The sequence below is a fragment of the Neoarius graeffei genome, chromosome 14, assembly GCF_027579695.1.
Source record: "Neoarius graeffei isolate fNeoGra1 chromosome 14, fNeoGra1.pri, whole genome shotgun sequence".
NCBI classification, from domain to species: Eukaryota; Metazoa; Chordata; class Actinopteri; order Siluriformes; family Ariidae; genus Neoarius; species Neoarius graeffei.
The window spans coordinates 38,275,784-38,289,987 of NC_083582.1; the positions used below are offsets into that span (position 1 = coordinate 38,275,784).

Genomic DNA, 14,204 nt, shown 5'->3' on the forward strand with positions numbered 1-14,204 from the left:
CAGCGTGCTCGCGGGGCGTGTGTGGGCATGTGAGGACACTCCTCCTCACCAATCAGTGCACAGGGGAGTGTCTGCTCACGCCCCCAGCCTCACTCGGCACGGCTTGGCTCGCTTCAGCCCCACTCCAAAACGGTGCGAGTTTTAGGGGCTAAGCAGGGCTGAAACGAGCTGAGTCGTGCTGGTTTTTGGTAGTCGAAACGCGAGCCGTGTCGGGCTGAAGTGAGCTGAAGCGAGCTGAAGTGAGCTGAAAAAGGGTAGTGGAAAAGGGCCAATAGACACAGACAACCATTCACACTCACATTCACACCTACGGTCAATTTAGAGTCACCAGTTAACCTAACCTGCATGTCTTTGGACTGTGGGGGAAACCGGAGCACCCGGAGGAAACCCACGCGGACACGGGGAGAACATGCAAACTCCACACAGAAAGGCCCTCGCCGGCCACGGGGCTCGAACCCAGACCTTCTTGCTGTGAGGTGACAGCGCTAACCACTACACCACCGTGCCGCCCAAACAGAAAATAATAATAATAATAATAATAATAATAAAGAGTAAATAGCCCTATTCCATAACTGTATTAATCCATATGATTTCAAGAGCCGCTCAACTAAGTAAAGAGAAACGGCATCCATCATTACTTTAAGACGTGAAGCGTCTTTTAATTAATAAGTATAAAGAAAAACCACTGAATTAGAAGGTGTATCCAAACTTTTGACTGGTACTGTATAGGTATCAAAATGTTATAAGCAGGTTTTAAACTGTACGATTACAGCTGTCTTTTAAAATTATTACTTGTCACACTGTAGGAGATGATCCCAGTAAAACGTTAGTCAAATACTATAACAGACAGTGCAATAACATGTTCTCCAGTTCAGATTATGATGAAGATCGTCTAGCAATAGACCACTCAATCCAGACCCGTGCAAAATGGGGTTGTATAAACAGACATTCTTCAAAATGGGCTTGAGGAATAAGGTCAATTTTTTTTCCCCATTTCTGGATGTTTGCTAGAACCATGTCTAAATCATATCCATGAATTTTCCCAGACTGCTCCACATTTACAGGCTCTAGAAAAAAGTTTCAGATGCTTGATATGAGAGAGGGAGACAGGATCTAAGGTAATAGAATAGAAGTAGTTTCAACCTACTGTTCTGCACAGCGTTTGTAGTCATATTTTCTCTTTCCACAATGGGAATCATTTTTCCCAAGTGTATTCCTGAAAAAGCACACACGTTCAGCCACTCTGGCATCTGCAAAAAGAAAAGAAGTAGGTTCATATATGACCTGATCTGCCATATTACTCTATTATAAAGATTAAATCAGGGAAGTTACTGATGTGTACTTCACAAAATAGAGGAGAAACGTGGACGCTCCGTTAGCTGCATTTGCTATATGTGCAGGCAATGTGTTTCTGAAGCTTTCAGAAAAGCAGATCAAGGGCAAACTCTAGATCACACTAATTAGGTCATTGTAGCACACCATAGCAGTACTATTACAATTAATACCAGTACTATTACGATATGCCTAACAGGTTTAATAAATGTGAGTCGCTCTGGATAACGGAGGCAGCCAAATGCCATAAATGTTTACTTTTATTTTTTTAATGTTTTGAGCACCCTTATAGGTTTTGAGAGCAACCAATAAATAAAGTATAATTATGTTTGGTCTGAGGCAATAATAATGCTTAAATTTTAAAGAGGATATATTCTGAAAAACTCACTTTCAGTGTTTGTGCACATATATTTGGGTATCTGGAGCCTACCAACCTACAAACTCTGAAATAAGACACCCAGTCAGTTTCTTTTTGGCTGCCTATTTCAGAAAACATGAGCTTCAACAAGCCTTTCTGATTTGGCTCCACTTTCTATGTCATATTAGAATTTTGCCACGCCCTCATCTGAGTATCTCCACTCACAGCTTGAGAACTGCTTTCGTCAATGAATATTCATAATGAAAAGTGCTACCTGATTGGCTAGCCGAAGAGAAGGCGGGGTGATCAGTAGTTCATTATCATTTAAAGGAACAGGCACAAAAATCAGCCATTTTGAACAGGGTTGTTTAGACAGGGAAAGAAGGTGCTGTGATGCTTTATCCTTGTGGTATTTTGACCAAAAGCATGTCGAAGAACATTTCATTAAGACTTCAGGGAACTGGGTCAAAGGGGTATCATATGTCATCTTTAAGTCATGACCCTTTCTTCTGGTTCTTCCACCAATCCTACTTTGTTTTAATTATATTGTTATCAGCCTGTGGCAACCTCACTATGACATTGAGGATTAGAAATGTGTACATAAACAGACCACTGCAACAAATATGTCTCGCCCCATTTAATTCTCACTGACCTTCAATTCAGAGACTATAAACAGTTTCTAAACACAGCAAACATTCACTCTTTTGTGCTGCCTATTTCAGAAAACATGTGCTTCAACAAGCCATTTAGATTTGACTCCCCTTTCTATGTCACAAGGGCTCAATAGAATTATGCCACTCCTTCATCAGAGTATCTCCACTCATGAGAACTCTTGAGAGGCTTGAGAACTGCCTTCGTGAATGAGTATTCATGAACACGTCTTTTCTAGTGTCCCCAATTAGTAGGCTACTTGTGGCCAGCTATAAGTTTGACACTTTAATAAAGTTGTTGATTGATGGAAACTGCTATCTGATTGGCTGGTGGAAAAGGGGGTGGGCTGAGCAGTGGCTCATTAAGCATTCTCAGACAATCAGTTCTCGGGATTCATCAAGAGGAACTATGCCCTGGGGAGCTCCCGTGAGAACTACAGAACTTAAAGGGCTTTTTTCTGTTTGCATTCACACGGCCAGAATAGGGTGACCAGATTTCCCGAGTCTAAAACCGGGACACTTTGCACGTGACCGTGATACTCGTGCACGCACACGCATTTTGATGTAAACATGCGCCGGCTCAAACCATGGCTCAGACAGGTGCTTTTATCATTTTGTAGAAGCTCACTTTTATCAACATTTCAGAGAATAATCAAGTATTTGCTTGTTATCTACATGTACTTCTATCACAATTCAGTTAAAGTAAGAAAATCAGACAACAGATGTGATGGTAGGGAATAGGCCAACAGCCTAAATTTCAACTGATTTATTTCACCTTTGTGAAAACGCCAAGAAAATGCGTTGCTTGCATATTAACATCAACATTTTATGCGATGAACTTTTTTTTTAAACAATAGGCTATGCATTGTAACAGCAACGAGCGCATGAGCCTAATCGTTGTCACCTTTGAACCTTTACCCAAAATGCCTCTGTTTAATCTTAACCAGTGTAGGCTATTAACTATTTTGAAAACTTGAGCCCTGAGTTGACAACAGCATCAAACAAGTCGAGACAATCTGTGATACAGATTAAAGACACATGAAACAGATGAAAGACAACAAAAAATGTTTCAGAAACACAACCCACCCACCCTAAAGAAGATGCCATTTTATTGCATATATTTACATGATGAGTGAATTTGCTCCAGTAGAGCTTTATTGCCCGAGAGCCTGCTGTGAAATTGCGAGCAAGTATCGTCGAAATTGGCCCGGGTAATGAGCAAGGCTTCGAGAGTAGGCACGGTCATGCGATTCCTCTCATCAGTCCAGGTGTTGCTCATGAGTGAAAATATTCGCTCAACTGGAGCATTGGTGTCAGGTAGGCACATGGCAAACTGGCAAAGCTGGCTGGCATTGCTGTAAGGAATCTCCCTACTCTTGAAGTGCGCGAACATCTCCGCCCAGCGCTCATCCATGTGGCATTGTCGCGTAGTAGTTGACAGCCGCTAGCACAAAAAAACGTTATAACGCAGCCTCTATATTGCAATACTGTACAAATAGATACATTGCAAGGTTGACTGCGCACACACGCTCATTGATGCTGAATTGCTAGAAGCTTTATTGACATCTCATTGGCTATGTATGATCGCTGTAACCGGGACAGTTTGTTAGTGTTTGGTGTAAACCGGGACATTTCCATCCCGACGGACCTTTGTCGGGACTGGGGACACGCAACTCAAAATCGGGACTGTCCCGGTCAAACCAGGACGTCTGGTCACGCTAGGCCAGAAGAAACACTGAAGTTCTCTCATATAAGCCAGCCGACAGTTGCTATAGCAACTTCACTAGTTTGTTGTTCTCATATGAATGTGCGTCTTTCACACCAATTTCTATGAAAACAGCAAACTAGCAGCATTAGGATTTAACCCTTTGATGCAAAACATATGCACACCCCTTCTAATGCACAACATGGGTCAAAAATGACCCGCATTAATTTTCCAGGTTATTTCATGCTGACTGAGTTTTTCTTTGCTCTATCTTTTGAAATAAATTTATTTTATGACTGAATATTCCAAGTATTCTTTAAATATCTTGTTTTTAAATACCACAAATCATTAATTTAATTTTTTCTTTCCTACTTTATGAACAAAAATACTTTTTATATTACTACACATGGGTCATCCAAGTGTGATTTAAAATTAAATGTCTTAATACTATAATAATAATAATAATTTGTTTCAAGTAATTACTTTAGCAGTGAATGGGGCCAGTTATTTATTTATTAACTATGTAGTTAGCTAAGCCAACTACAATAAAATTAGCTAACTAAAGTAGAATATGTCAACAGCTACCGTAGGTAGCTAATAGTAATTACTTGTAACTTTCTGACAAGTAATCTACTCACTCTCAAGGTAACCTAAACATAATCAATTTTTTTCTAAGGTAATGTTAGAACAATTGAAAAACATTACTTCCATGTATTAGATGGGCAAAGGGCGCTGTGCTGAGCTGTGAAATGTCTGACACAAGCACAATTCACAGTTCCCACCAAACGCTGTAGTAAATGCATGCGGGTCGTTTCTGACCCATGTGTGTAAACTTGATGTAAAATTACGAAAGCTGTGCTTGTTCATAACTTAAGAAAGGAAAAAATAAAAATGATGATTTGTGCTAAACAAAAACAAGATATTTACTGCATATTTGGAAAAGTAAATGACAAAATGAATTTATTTCAAAAGTATATCATAGAAACACTCAGCCATACATGAAATAACCTGGAAAATGAATGCAGGTCGTTTTTGACCCATGTTGTGCGTTAGAAGGGTAGTGATACAAAAAGGGTTTTTATTCAAAAAGTAAGAAAGGAAAAAATAAAATAAGGATGTATGATGATCAAAAACAAGTTAATTGAGGAATACCTTGAATACTGAATGATGGAATTAATTTATTGCAAAGATATAGAAGATAAAAACTCAGCCGGGTCACTTTTGACCCATGTTTTGCATCAAAGGGTTAAACTTGTCCACTTTCATGCGCCATGTTTCAGTCACATGTTTCTATAGAAATGGATCATTCCACTGTGCCGTAGAACGGGGGAGACCAGGAAGTGTCATGTGCTGACAGTAAATTCTTTATTTTATGCTATAAAGAACAAAAATTGTTGGCGGAAAATAGCTAGTGATTGCTTAAAGTATGTCTACCAAGTATGTTAGTGTGGATTATTATTTTATAGGTGAAGGTTTTTCTTACGTGATAGCTAAAAGAAAACATGGACAAAGAAAATTTAGTTTAATTAAGATTTTTATATTTCACTTAGGGCGGCACGGTGGTGTAGTGGTTAGCGCTGTCGCCTCACAGCAAGAAGGTCCTGGGTTCGAGCCCCGGGGCCGGCGAGGGCCTTTCTGTGTGGAGTTTGCATGTTCTCCCCGTGTCCGCGTGGGTTTCCTCCGGGTGCTCCGGTTTCCCCCACAGTCCAAAGACATGCAGGTTAGGTTAACTGGTGACTCTAAATTGACCGTAGGTGTGAATGTGAGTGTGAATGGTTGTCTGTGTCTATGTGTCAGCCCTGTGATGACCTGGCGACTTGTCCAGGGTGTACCCCGCCCTTCGCCCGTAGTCAGCTGGGATGGGCTCCAGCTTGCCTGCGACCCTGTAGAACAGGATAAAGCGGCTAGAGATAATGAGATGAGATGAGATATTTCACTTAGACAAATCAAAATCATGCTGTATTTCCTCCATTGCATATAGGCTCAATAAAGCCTGGACTTCAATAGGTTAGGTTAACATGGGGCGGCCTTGGGCTAAAGTGCCCTTGCGCAAGGCACCTAACCTTCAACTGCTCCCTGGGCGTTGTAGCTGCCCACTGCTCTGGGTATGTGTGTGTGCTCACTGCTCACGTGTGTGTTCACTGCTTCAGATGGGTTAAATGCAGAGAGGAATTTCACTGTGCTTAAGTGTACGTGTGATAAATTAAGTTGTTCTTCTTCTTGTTCTTCTATCAGTCCATTTGTCCATGTTTTTTTTCTTTTCTTTTTAACGCTAATGTTAAAAGCTGCTGGTTAACGTTTTACACCTATTTTTAAAACTATCGGTTGCCGGTGCTGCATAATACAGCCTGCATTGGCTCATGTGTTCGACCCTTCATCTGGACCAATCACCATGCACTGACATCACTCATGGTTCCTCCTGTGCTGGGAGAGAACCTACCCTGAAGTAGGAGCTAAAAAATTCTCAAAACAGCATTCTATAAACTATAATTGTTCTCAGTTCCTGCAATGAGGACACACAAAAAAGGCGAACTAACTCCAACAGTTCTAAGAACTATGAATACGTTCATCTGGTCTGAAAATGCCTCATCATTTCAAGGAACAGTCACTCAAACTGGCCGTTTTGAATAAGGCTGTTTAGACAGGGTGAGAAGGGTGCTGTGGTGCTTTGTCTATGTGTAAGAGGGCAATAATAGGTCACCTTTAATAGAATATAAAAAGTTGAAAAACATTTTGCTCATAAGTACCTTTTCCCCACAGTCTCTGGCAATGCTGAAGAAGAGTTGGACATTGACCATTGTAGCAGTAACTGTCTCCAGAACTACAAGGTATCCCATTCATTTTAAAGCTGTCTTCTGGACACTTTTCAGACATTCCTGTGCAATACTCATCCAGATCACACTCATTCACAGAGGCCCTACACAGACTGCCAGCTTGTTTTATCTGGAAAGGAAAGACATTACAAGGAAACACTAAGCAAAGATAATTCCTACAACTGTATATAGAATATAATCTTATTGGAAAGAAGGCATGGTTTGGATGATTATGACTCTCTCAGAAAAAGCACTAACAGACTGTTAAATATGACTTGTGCAACGTCTGCATTTGTGATACGCCTACGCCTTTCCTGTTTTTACAGCAGTAAGAAATGACACATTTCTTCACTGATATATCATATGGCACAATTTTCTTTTCTTCAAATACTGACACACCAAACATAGTAATTAAGTTTAAGATAGGAAAGCTAATGTTGCAAATAACACAGTAATTCAATACAATACCTATTAAAAAATAAAATTTAAAAAACTCGTATTCAAATTCAGCTAGGCTAAATTCAGTCCCTTCCTGCTAATCATTCACTTCTACAGAAATTCATCTGTCACAAAAGTTCCAGATAAAGACACGGATGCTGTAATGCGTTTGGTCATACAAAGCATTTTCTGTGCAAACTCACTCATTCTGTTTTCCTCTAATCTGCCTGATGCAAACATCACAGCAAAAACTACAGTGAATATTTTGCTCCTCCAAATTAACTTGGTTTTGTAAGAATACTCAGTAATCTTCATACAGTGGTGCTTGAAAGTTTGTGAACCCTTTAGAATTTTCTATATTTCTGCATAAATATGACCTAAAACATCAACAGATTTTCACACAAGTCCTAATAGTAGATAAAGAGAACCCAGTTAAACAAATGAGACAAAAATATTATACTTGGTCATTTATTTATTGAGGAAAATGATCCAATATTACATATCTGTGAGTGGCAAAAGTATGTGAACCTCTAGGATTAGCAGTTCATTTGAAGGTGAAATTCGAGCCAGGGGTTTTCAATCAATGGGATGACAATCAGGTGTGAGTGGGCACCCTGTTTTATTTAAAGAACAGGGATCTATCAAAGTCTGACCTTCACAACACATGTTTGTGGAAGTGTATCATGGCACGAGCAAAGGAGATTTCTGAGGACCTCAGAAAAAGCATTGTTGATGCTCATCAGGCTGGAAAAGAGTTTGGACTCCAGCAATCCACAGTCAGACAGATTGTGTACAGATAGAGGAAATTCAAGACCATTGATACCCTCCCCAGGAGTGGTCGACCAACAAAGATCACTCCAAGAGCAAGGTGTGTAATTGTCGGCGAGATCACAAAGGACCCCCAGGGTAACTTCTAAGCAACTGAAGGCCTCTCTAACATTGACTAATCTTAATGTTCATGAGTCCACTATCAGGAGAACACTGAACAACAATGGTGTGCATGGCACGGTTGCAAGGAGAAAGCCACTGCCTTCCAAAAAGAACATTGCTGCTCATATGCAGTTTGCTAAAGATCACATGGACAAGCCAGAAGGCTATTGGAAAAATGTTTTGTGGATGGATGAGACCAAAATAGAATTTTTTGGTTTAAATGAGAAGCATTATGTTTTGGAGAAAGGAAAACACTGCATTCCAGCATAAGAACCTTATCCCATCTGTGAAACATGGTGGTGGTAGTAACATGGTTTGGGCCCGTTTTGCTGCATCTAGGCCAGGACGGCTTGCCATCATTGATGGAACAATGAATTCTGAATTATACCAGTGAATTCTAAAGGAAAATGTCAGGACATCTGTCCATGAACTGAATCTCAAGAGAAGGTGGGTCATGCAGCAAGACAACGACCCCAAGCACACAAGTTGTTCTACCAAAGAATGGTTAAAGAAGAATAAAGTTCAATGTTTTGGAATGGCCAAGTCAAAGTCCTGACCTTAATCCAATCGAAATGCTGTGGAAGGACCTGAAGCAAGCAGTTCATGTGAGGAAACCCACCAACATCCCAGAGTTGAAGCTGTTCTGTACGGAGGAACAGACTAAAATTCCTCCAAGCCGGTGTGTAGGACTGATCAACAGTTACCGGAAACGTTTACTTGCAGTTATTGCTGCACAAGGGGGTCATACCAGATACTGAAAGCAAAGGTTCGCATACTTTTGCCACTCACAGATAAGTAATATTGGATCATTTTCCTGAATAAACAAATGGTCAAGTATAATATTTTTCTCTCATTTGTTTAACTGGGTTCTCTTTATCTACTTTTAGGACTTGTGTGAATATCTGATGATGTTTTAGGTCATATTTATGCGAAATATAGGAAATTCTAAAAGGTTCACAAACTTTCAGCACCACTGTGATTATTGGCACCCTTCATTAAAAAACAAGGCATTAATTTACAGTACTATTTATCCTGGTTAGTGGCATGGTGGATCCGGAGTTTATCCCGGGAACATAGGGTGCAATGTGAGAGAATTCACCATAGATGTGACGTCAGTCCATCGCAAAATGTCAGGCACACACCCCACACACATTCATTCACACCTAGAGGCAATTTTATGTCGCTAACCTGTCTCCCCAAATGTTTTTGGGAGGTGGGAGGAAGTTCAGGATCAAACCATAGACTTTAGAGTGTGGGAATGCTACTTGCTGCACCAGTATAGTGCTTGAAAACAATTAGTGCTTCCATCCATCCATCCATCCATCCATCCATCCATCCATCCATCCATCCATCCATCCATCCATCCATCCATTATCTGTAGCCGCTTACCCTGTGCAGGGTCGCAGGCAAGCTGAAGCCTATCCCAGCTGACTATGGGCGAGAGGCAGGGTACACCCTGGACAAGTCACCAGATCATCGCAGGGCCAACACATAGAGACAAACAACCATTCACACACATTCACACCTACGGTCAATTTAGAGCCACCAATTAGCCTAACCTGCATGTCTTTGGACTGTGGGGGAAACTGGAGCACCCGGAGGAAACCCAAGCGGACACGGGGAGAACATGCAAACTCCACACAGAAAGACCCCCATTGGCTGCTGGGCTCAAACCCAGGACCTTCTTGCTGTGAGGCGACAGTGCTAAACACTACACCACCGTGCTGCCCCAATTAGTGCTTCATGAAAGCAAATTGTTTTTCATTTGCTCTCAGTCCCGAGAATTTCTGTTGTTGCCTTTATTTTCTGTTGTCCTGTTTCTTTGGGGTATAAAGATGATGTTGTACACGTAAAAACCAAAGAACTTTCAACACAGAGCCAGATGGTTGTTCACCTCTGAGTTTCCTTTGGGTTTTTCAGTGTCCTCCCACCTCCCAAAAATATAGTAGTAATATAGTAGTAGGTTGTTTAGCAAAGAAAACCTAGCTGGAAATGAGTGTGTGAAAGTATGTGATGATCTGGTTTCTCATCCAGGATGTATTCCCACCTCACGTCCAGGTTTCAACAGGGCTCCAGATCTACTGCGACCCTTCAGCAGTTAGTGAGTGAATTTTTACTCATTTTCATGATGGATGCTAATCAAAGTGGAGGGCATTGTACCTGACAGTTTTCACAGCACTCTCCCTGCGCACACTGAGATCCTTCGGTAAAACTGCAGGTTTTGGCATTGCAGCATGGGTTGTTACATTCCTGCAAGAGAAAGTGAGTCATCATTACATTGTCACCACAAGAATGCATTGTCTATACAAAACTAGCACACAAATTTAAAATAATTTAACGAGTGGACCAAACCTACTGACTCTGCTACTGTGAATTATAGGGGTTTTATTTACAATGGAAAGACAATAAAAGCGGCAACTCACTTCTACTGTCCCACAGTCACACTCCTCCCCAGGGTCGAGGAAAGAATTGCCACAGACGGGTCCACCATAAATCCTGTCGGAGCTGGGGCGGTCCAGCAGGCAGCTAGGGTTTATATTCTCCAGAAATATACTCAGCTGATCCAAACTGCAATCACTGAACTGCTCTGGGAAGACTGAAGCAGCTGAGCTGTGATAAACAACATTGAGAAATTGGAGGTTTCTTTGCCAAAATACAAAAAAAAAAAAAATACACACACACACACCCTCTGAGTCAGAGGATAAGCTGCAGAACTATATTCACTTATTTATTCCACTTGGTAAATCATTTAAGCAGTTCATTATTGATTTTCACAAATGAAAGATCTTACTTTACAACTTCAGTCATGATGCAGTCAGAAAGGCCACAAGTGCAGCCCTGTACATCATGGGACATACCCATGTTGTGGCCCATCTCATGTGCAATGGTTGCAGCCAAGCCCAGTGGACTCGTGCTATGATCCTGAGAAATAAAGGAACAGACATAATTTTTTTCTCTGTCTATATCGCATACAAGCTTTTCGTAGCTGTTTCAGAGCATAAATGTCATTTACTGGTGTAGTATACGAGGGTACTTCAAAAAGTTCTGGGCCTCACCCGGAAACAAGGGGCATAACTCCCATTTCGGGGCATAACTATATTTTATAAAGCCTTATATTACTGTCCACAAAAACTCAAATGAAAGAAGCAATCAAAGAAAAAGAAGAGGAACGCTTCGAGCTGGTGTGCTGTTGCTCCAGGACAATGCGCCCGTCCACACAGCACATTTTCAGTGACGATGAAGTCATCCATGCTGTTGAGAAGTATCTGGAGGCTCAAGATGTGATCGCCTTCATCAAAGGGATAGAGAAGCTTGAACATCAGTGGATAAAGTTCATTGACATTAAAGGAGACCATGCTGAAAAATGACACAAGAACAATCTTTCTCCTGTGACGTTTTCCGGGTGAAGCTGAGAACTTTTTGAAGTACCCTGGTAGTACGCATAACCAGCCTGAGATTACCTGATTAACACCTCCAGAGGCTTCTGTACACATCGCAAATTTGTTTGCCAACCCTACAGTGTTGCCCAAAAAATCAGCACCACTGAATAAAACAGAAAGCAAAGAAAAAAGTGAGAGTGAAAACCAGGACTTGTGTAACAGTCATTACTATGATCCAGACTCCTGGGTGTAATACTCACGTCACAAACTGTGCATTGTCATGCTTGACTCTTCTGAGCAATTCCTTCTGACGCCACTCAATAAATCTGGTGAGAGAGTCATTATCACTCACACTCACCAGGATCTGATCTTTCACATTCCACACCTCCAAACCCACCAGCAGCACACGGATATTGTATGGACGATAGAACTGAGGAAGGAATAATGTTCGTTATGAGATATGAGACACGTAACAAAAAACATTCAGGTTATAAGCTACTTGGTTTTACATTAGGGATACAGCTAAATATGAATAAATTATTTGGATTGGACAGATAATGTGGTCGAAACAAATACAAATATGGATATGAATAAGGAGGGGGAACTCGTGGTATTTTTTGTATTTGATTTGTTTTGAGACATCCTGCCAGGTTGAGACACTAGAACCTGTCAGAAATAGGATCCTGACATTTGGACACAAAAAAATGTGGGTGAATGAGAGGTTTTTACTTTCATTTGAATCTTGCAGGAAAAAAGTTAGTAAGGAATGGAAATGTATATGAATATGTTACAGGTCAGAATTGTAGGTTAGGTGGAATTTTTCACCTAGGCTAGAATTTTTAACCCAGTTCATAATTTGCTACTTGGATTAGGGAGACTTGCTATATCTAGGGTTGGGTTTAGGGTTAGGATTTGGGAAGACTTTGTATTTTAAACTACATGATGACATAATAAGAATAGACTCATTAATAAATTCAAAAAATATATATCACTCCTTCTATCGAGGGTGGCAAGGTGGCGTAGTGGTTAGCACTGTTGCCTCACAGCAAGAAGGTCCTGGGTTCAAGCCCAGTGGTTGACGAGGGCCTTTCTGTGTGGAGTTTGCATGTTCTCCCTGTGCCTGCATGGGTTTCCTCTGGGTGCTCCGGTTTCCCGCCACAGTCCAAAGACATGCAGTTGGGTTAACTGGTGGCTCTAAATTGACCGTAGGTGTGAATGGTTATTTGTCTCAATGTGTCAGCTCTGCGATGATCTGCCAATTTGTCCAGGGTGTACCTCGCCTCTCACCCATAGTCAGCTGGGATAGGCTCCAGCTTGCCCACAACCCTGCACAGGATAAGCGGCTACAGATAATGTATGGACTCCTTCTATTGCAATTGTCACTAATCTAGTAGTTAAGATGTTGGGTTAATAATCAGAAGGTTCCAAGTTCAAATCCCAGTTAAGTATGAGAAAGGATATTTTAAAAAATGTTAATTAGGTAGATAGGAATAGGTAGACAGACAAGAGGAAATACTCAGTAGGTGTAGACAGAGAGACAAAAGAAGTCTGAAAATAGATTTATTGTTCTTTTGAGAACCCCCTAAAAATCATACCCCCTGTTTTATTAATGAGCCCCCAAAATGAGTCCCTTTTAAGAATCTTAGATAATCCAAAATTTTACCTACGTTGGAAATTATGAACTAGGTTAAAATTTTAACCCAGGTCAAAAAAACAAACAAAACAAAAATCACCTAGGTTGAAATTTTATGACCTGTAACAAATACATTGTTCAGGAATGCAAAGATAAGGTGTTCTAAATCAGGGCTTTTCAAAGTGTGGGGCGCACCTCCCCTAGGGGTCGCCAGAGTTCTTCAGGGGGGGCGCAACGTGAGGAAAAATAAACCAGAATAAGTTACTATTGCGGACATTTAGCGAACTTCAGCTAGCCTTTGCCAGAGACAAAATGGATCGATTTTTAGTACCTAAAGCTACAGTGAATGAGGAGACAGAGTCTGGGCCAAGCAAAAAAAGAAGGAAGTATGACCACGATTATTTAAAGTTTGGATTTTCATAGAGGGCGGCATGGTGGTGTAGTGGTTAGTGCTGTCGCCTCACAGCAAGAAGGTCCGGGTTCGAGCCCCGTGGCCGGCGAGGGTCTTTCTGTGTGGAGTTTGCATGTTCTCCCCGTGTCCGCGTGGGTTTCCTCCGGGTGCTCCGGTTTCCCCCACAGTCCAAAGACATGCAGGTTAGGTTAACTGGTGACTCTAAATTGACCGTATGTGAGTGTGAATGGTTGTCTGTGTCTATGTGTCAGCCCTGTGATGACCTGGCGACTTGTCCAGGGTGTACCCCGCCTTTCGCCCGTAGTCAGCTGGGATAGGCTCCAGCTTGCCTGTGACCCTGTAGAACAGGATAAAGCGGCGAGAGATAATGAGATAAGATGAGATTTTCATGGACTGGATCTGAAGATGCTCCACTGCCACAGTGTGTTGTCTGCCAAGAGGTGCTAGCTAACTATGCTACGAGATGTTTAAAATGTGTAAAACAAGATGTTTTATAAAAAAAGCACAGATGTTTAAAATGTGTAAAAAACAAGATGTTTTATAAAAAAAGCAC

At 41.2% G+C, this 14,204-nt stretch overlaps 1 protein-coding gene across 1 annotated transcript in view; it reads right to left on the bottom strand.

Annotated features, from left to right (window-relative positions):
• The window catches only part of adam8b (ADAM metallopeptidase domain 8b), a 31,497-nt gene that overhangs the window by 11,057 nt on the left and 6,236 nt on the right, over window positions 1–14,204 (bottom strand). Inside the window, exons 9-15 of the mRNA XM_060939603.1 lie at window positions 11,867–12,036; window positions 11,688–11,769; window positions 11,018–11,148; window positions 10,650–10,836; window positions 10,387–10,476; window positions 6,793–6,988; window positions 1,148–1,250 (exon numbers count right to left, since the gene is read on the bottom strand). Coding sequence (XP_060795586.1) covers window positions 1,148–1,250; window positions 6,793–6,988; window positions 10,387–10,476; window positions 10,650–10,836; window positions 11,018–11,148; window positions 11,688–11,769; window positions 11,867–12,036 — 959 coding nt within the window. The remainder of the gene's footprint in view (window positions 1–1,147; window positions 1,251–6,792; window positions 6,989–10,386; window positions 10,477–10,649; window positions 10,837–11,017; window positions 11,149–11,687; window positions 11,770–11,866; window positions 12,037–14,204) is intronic.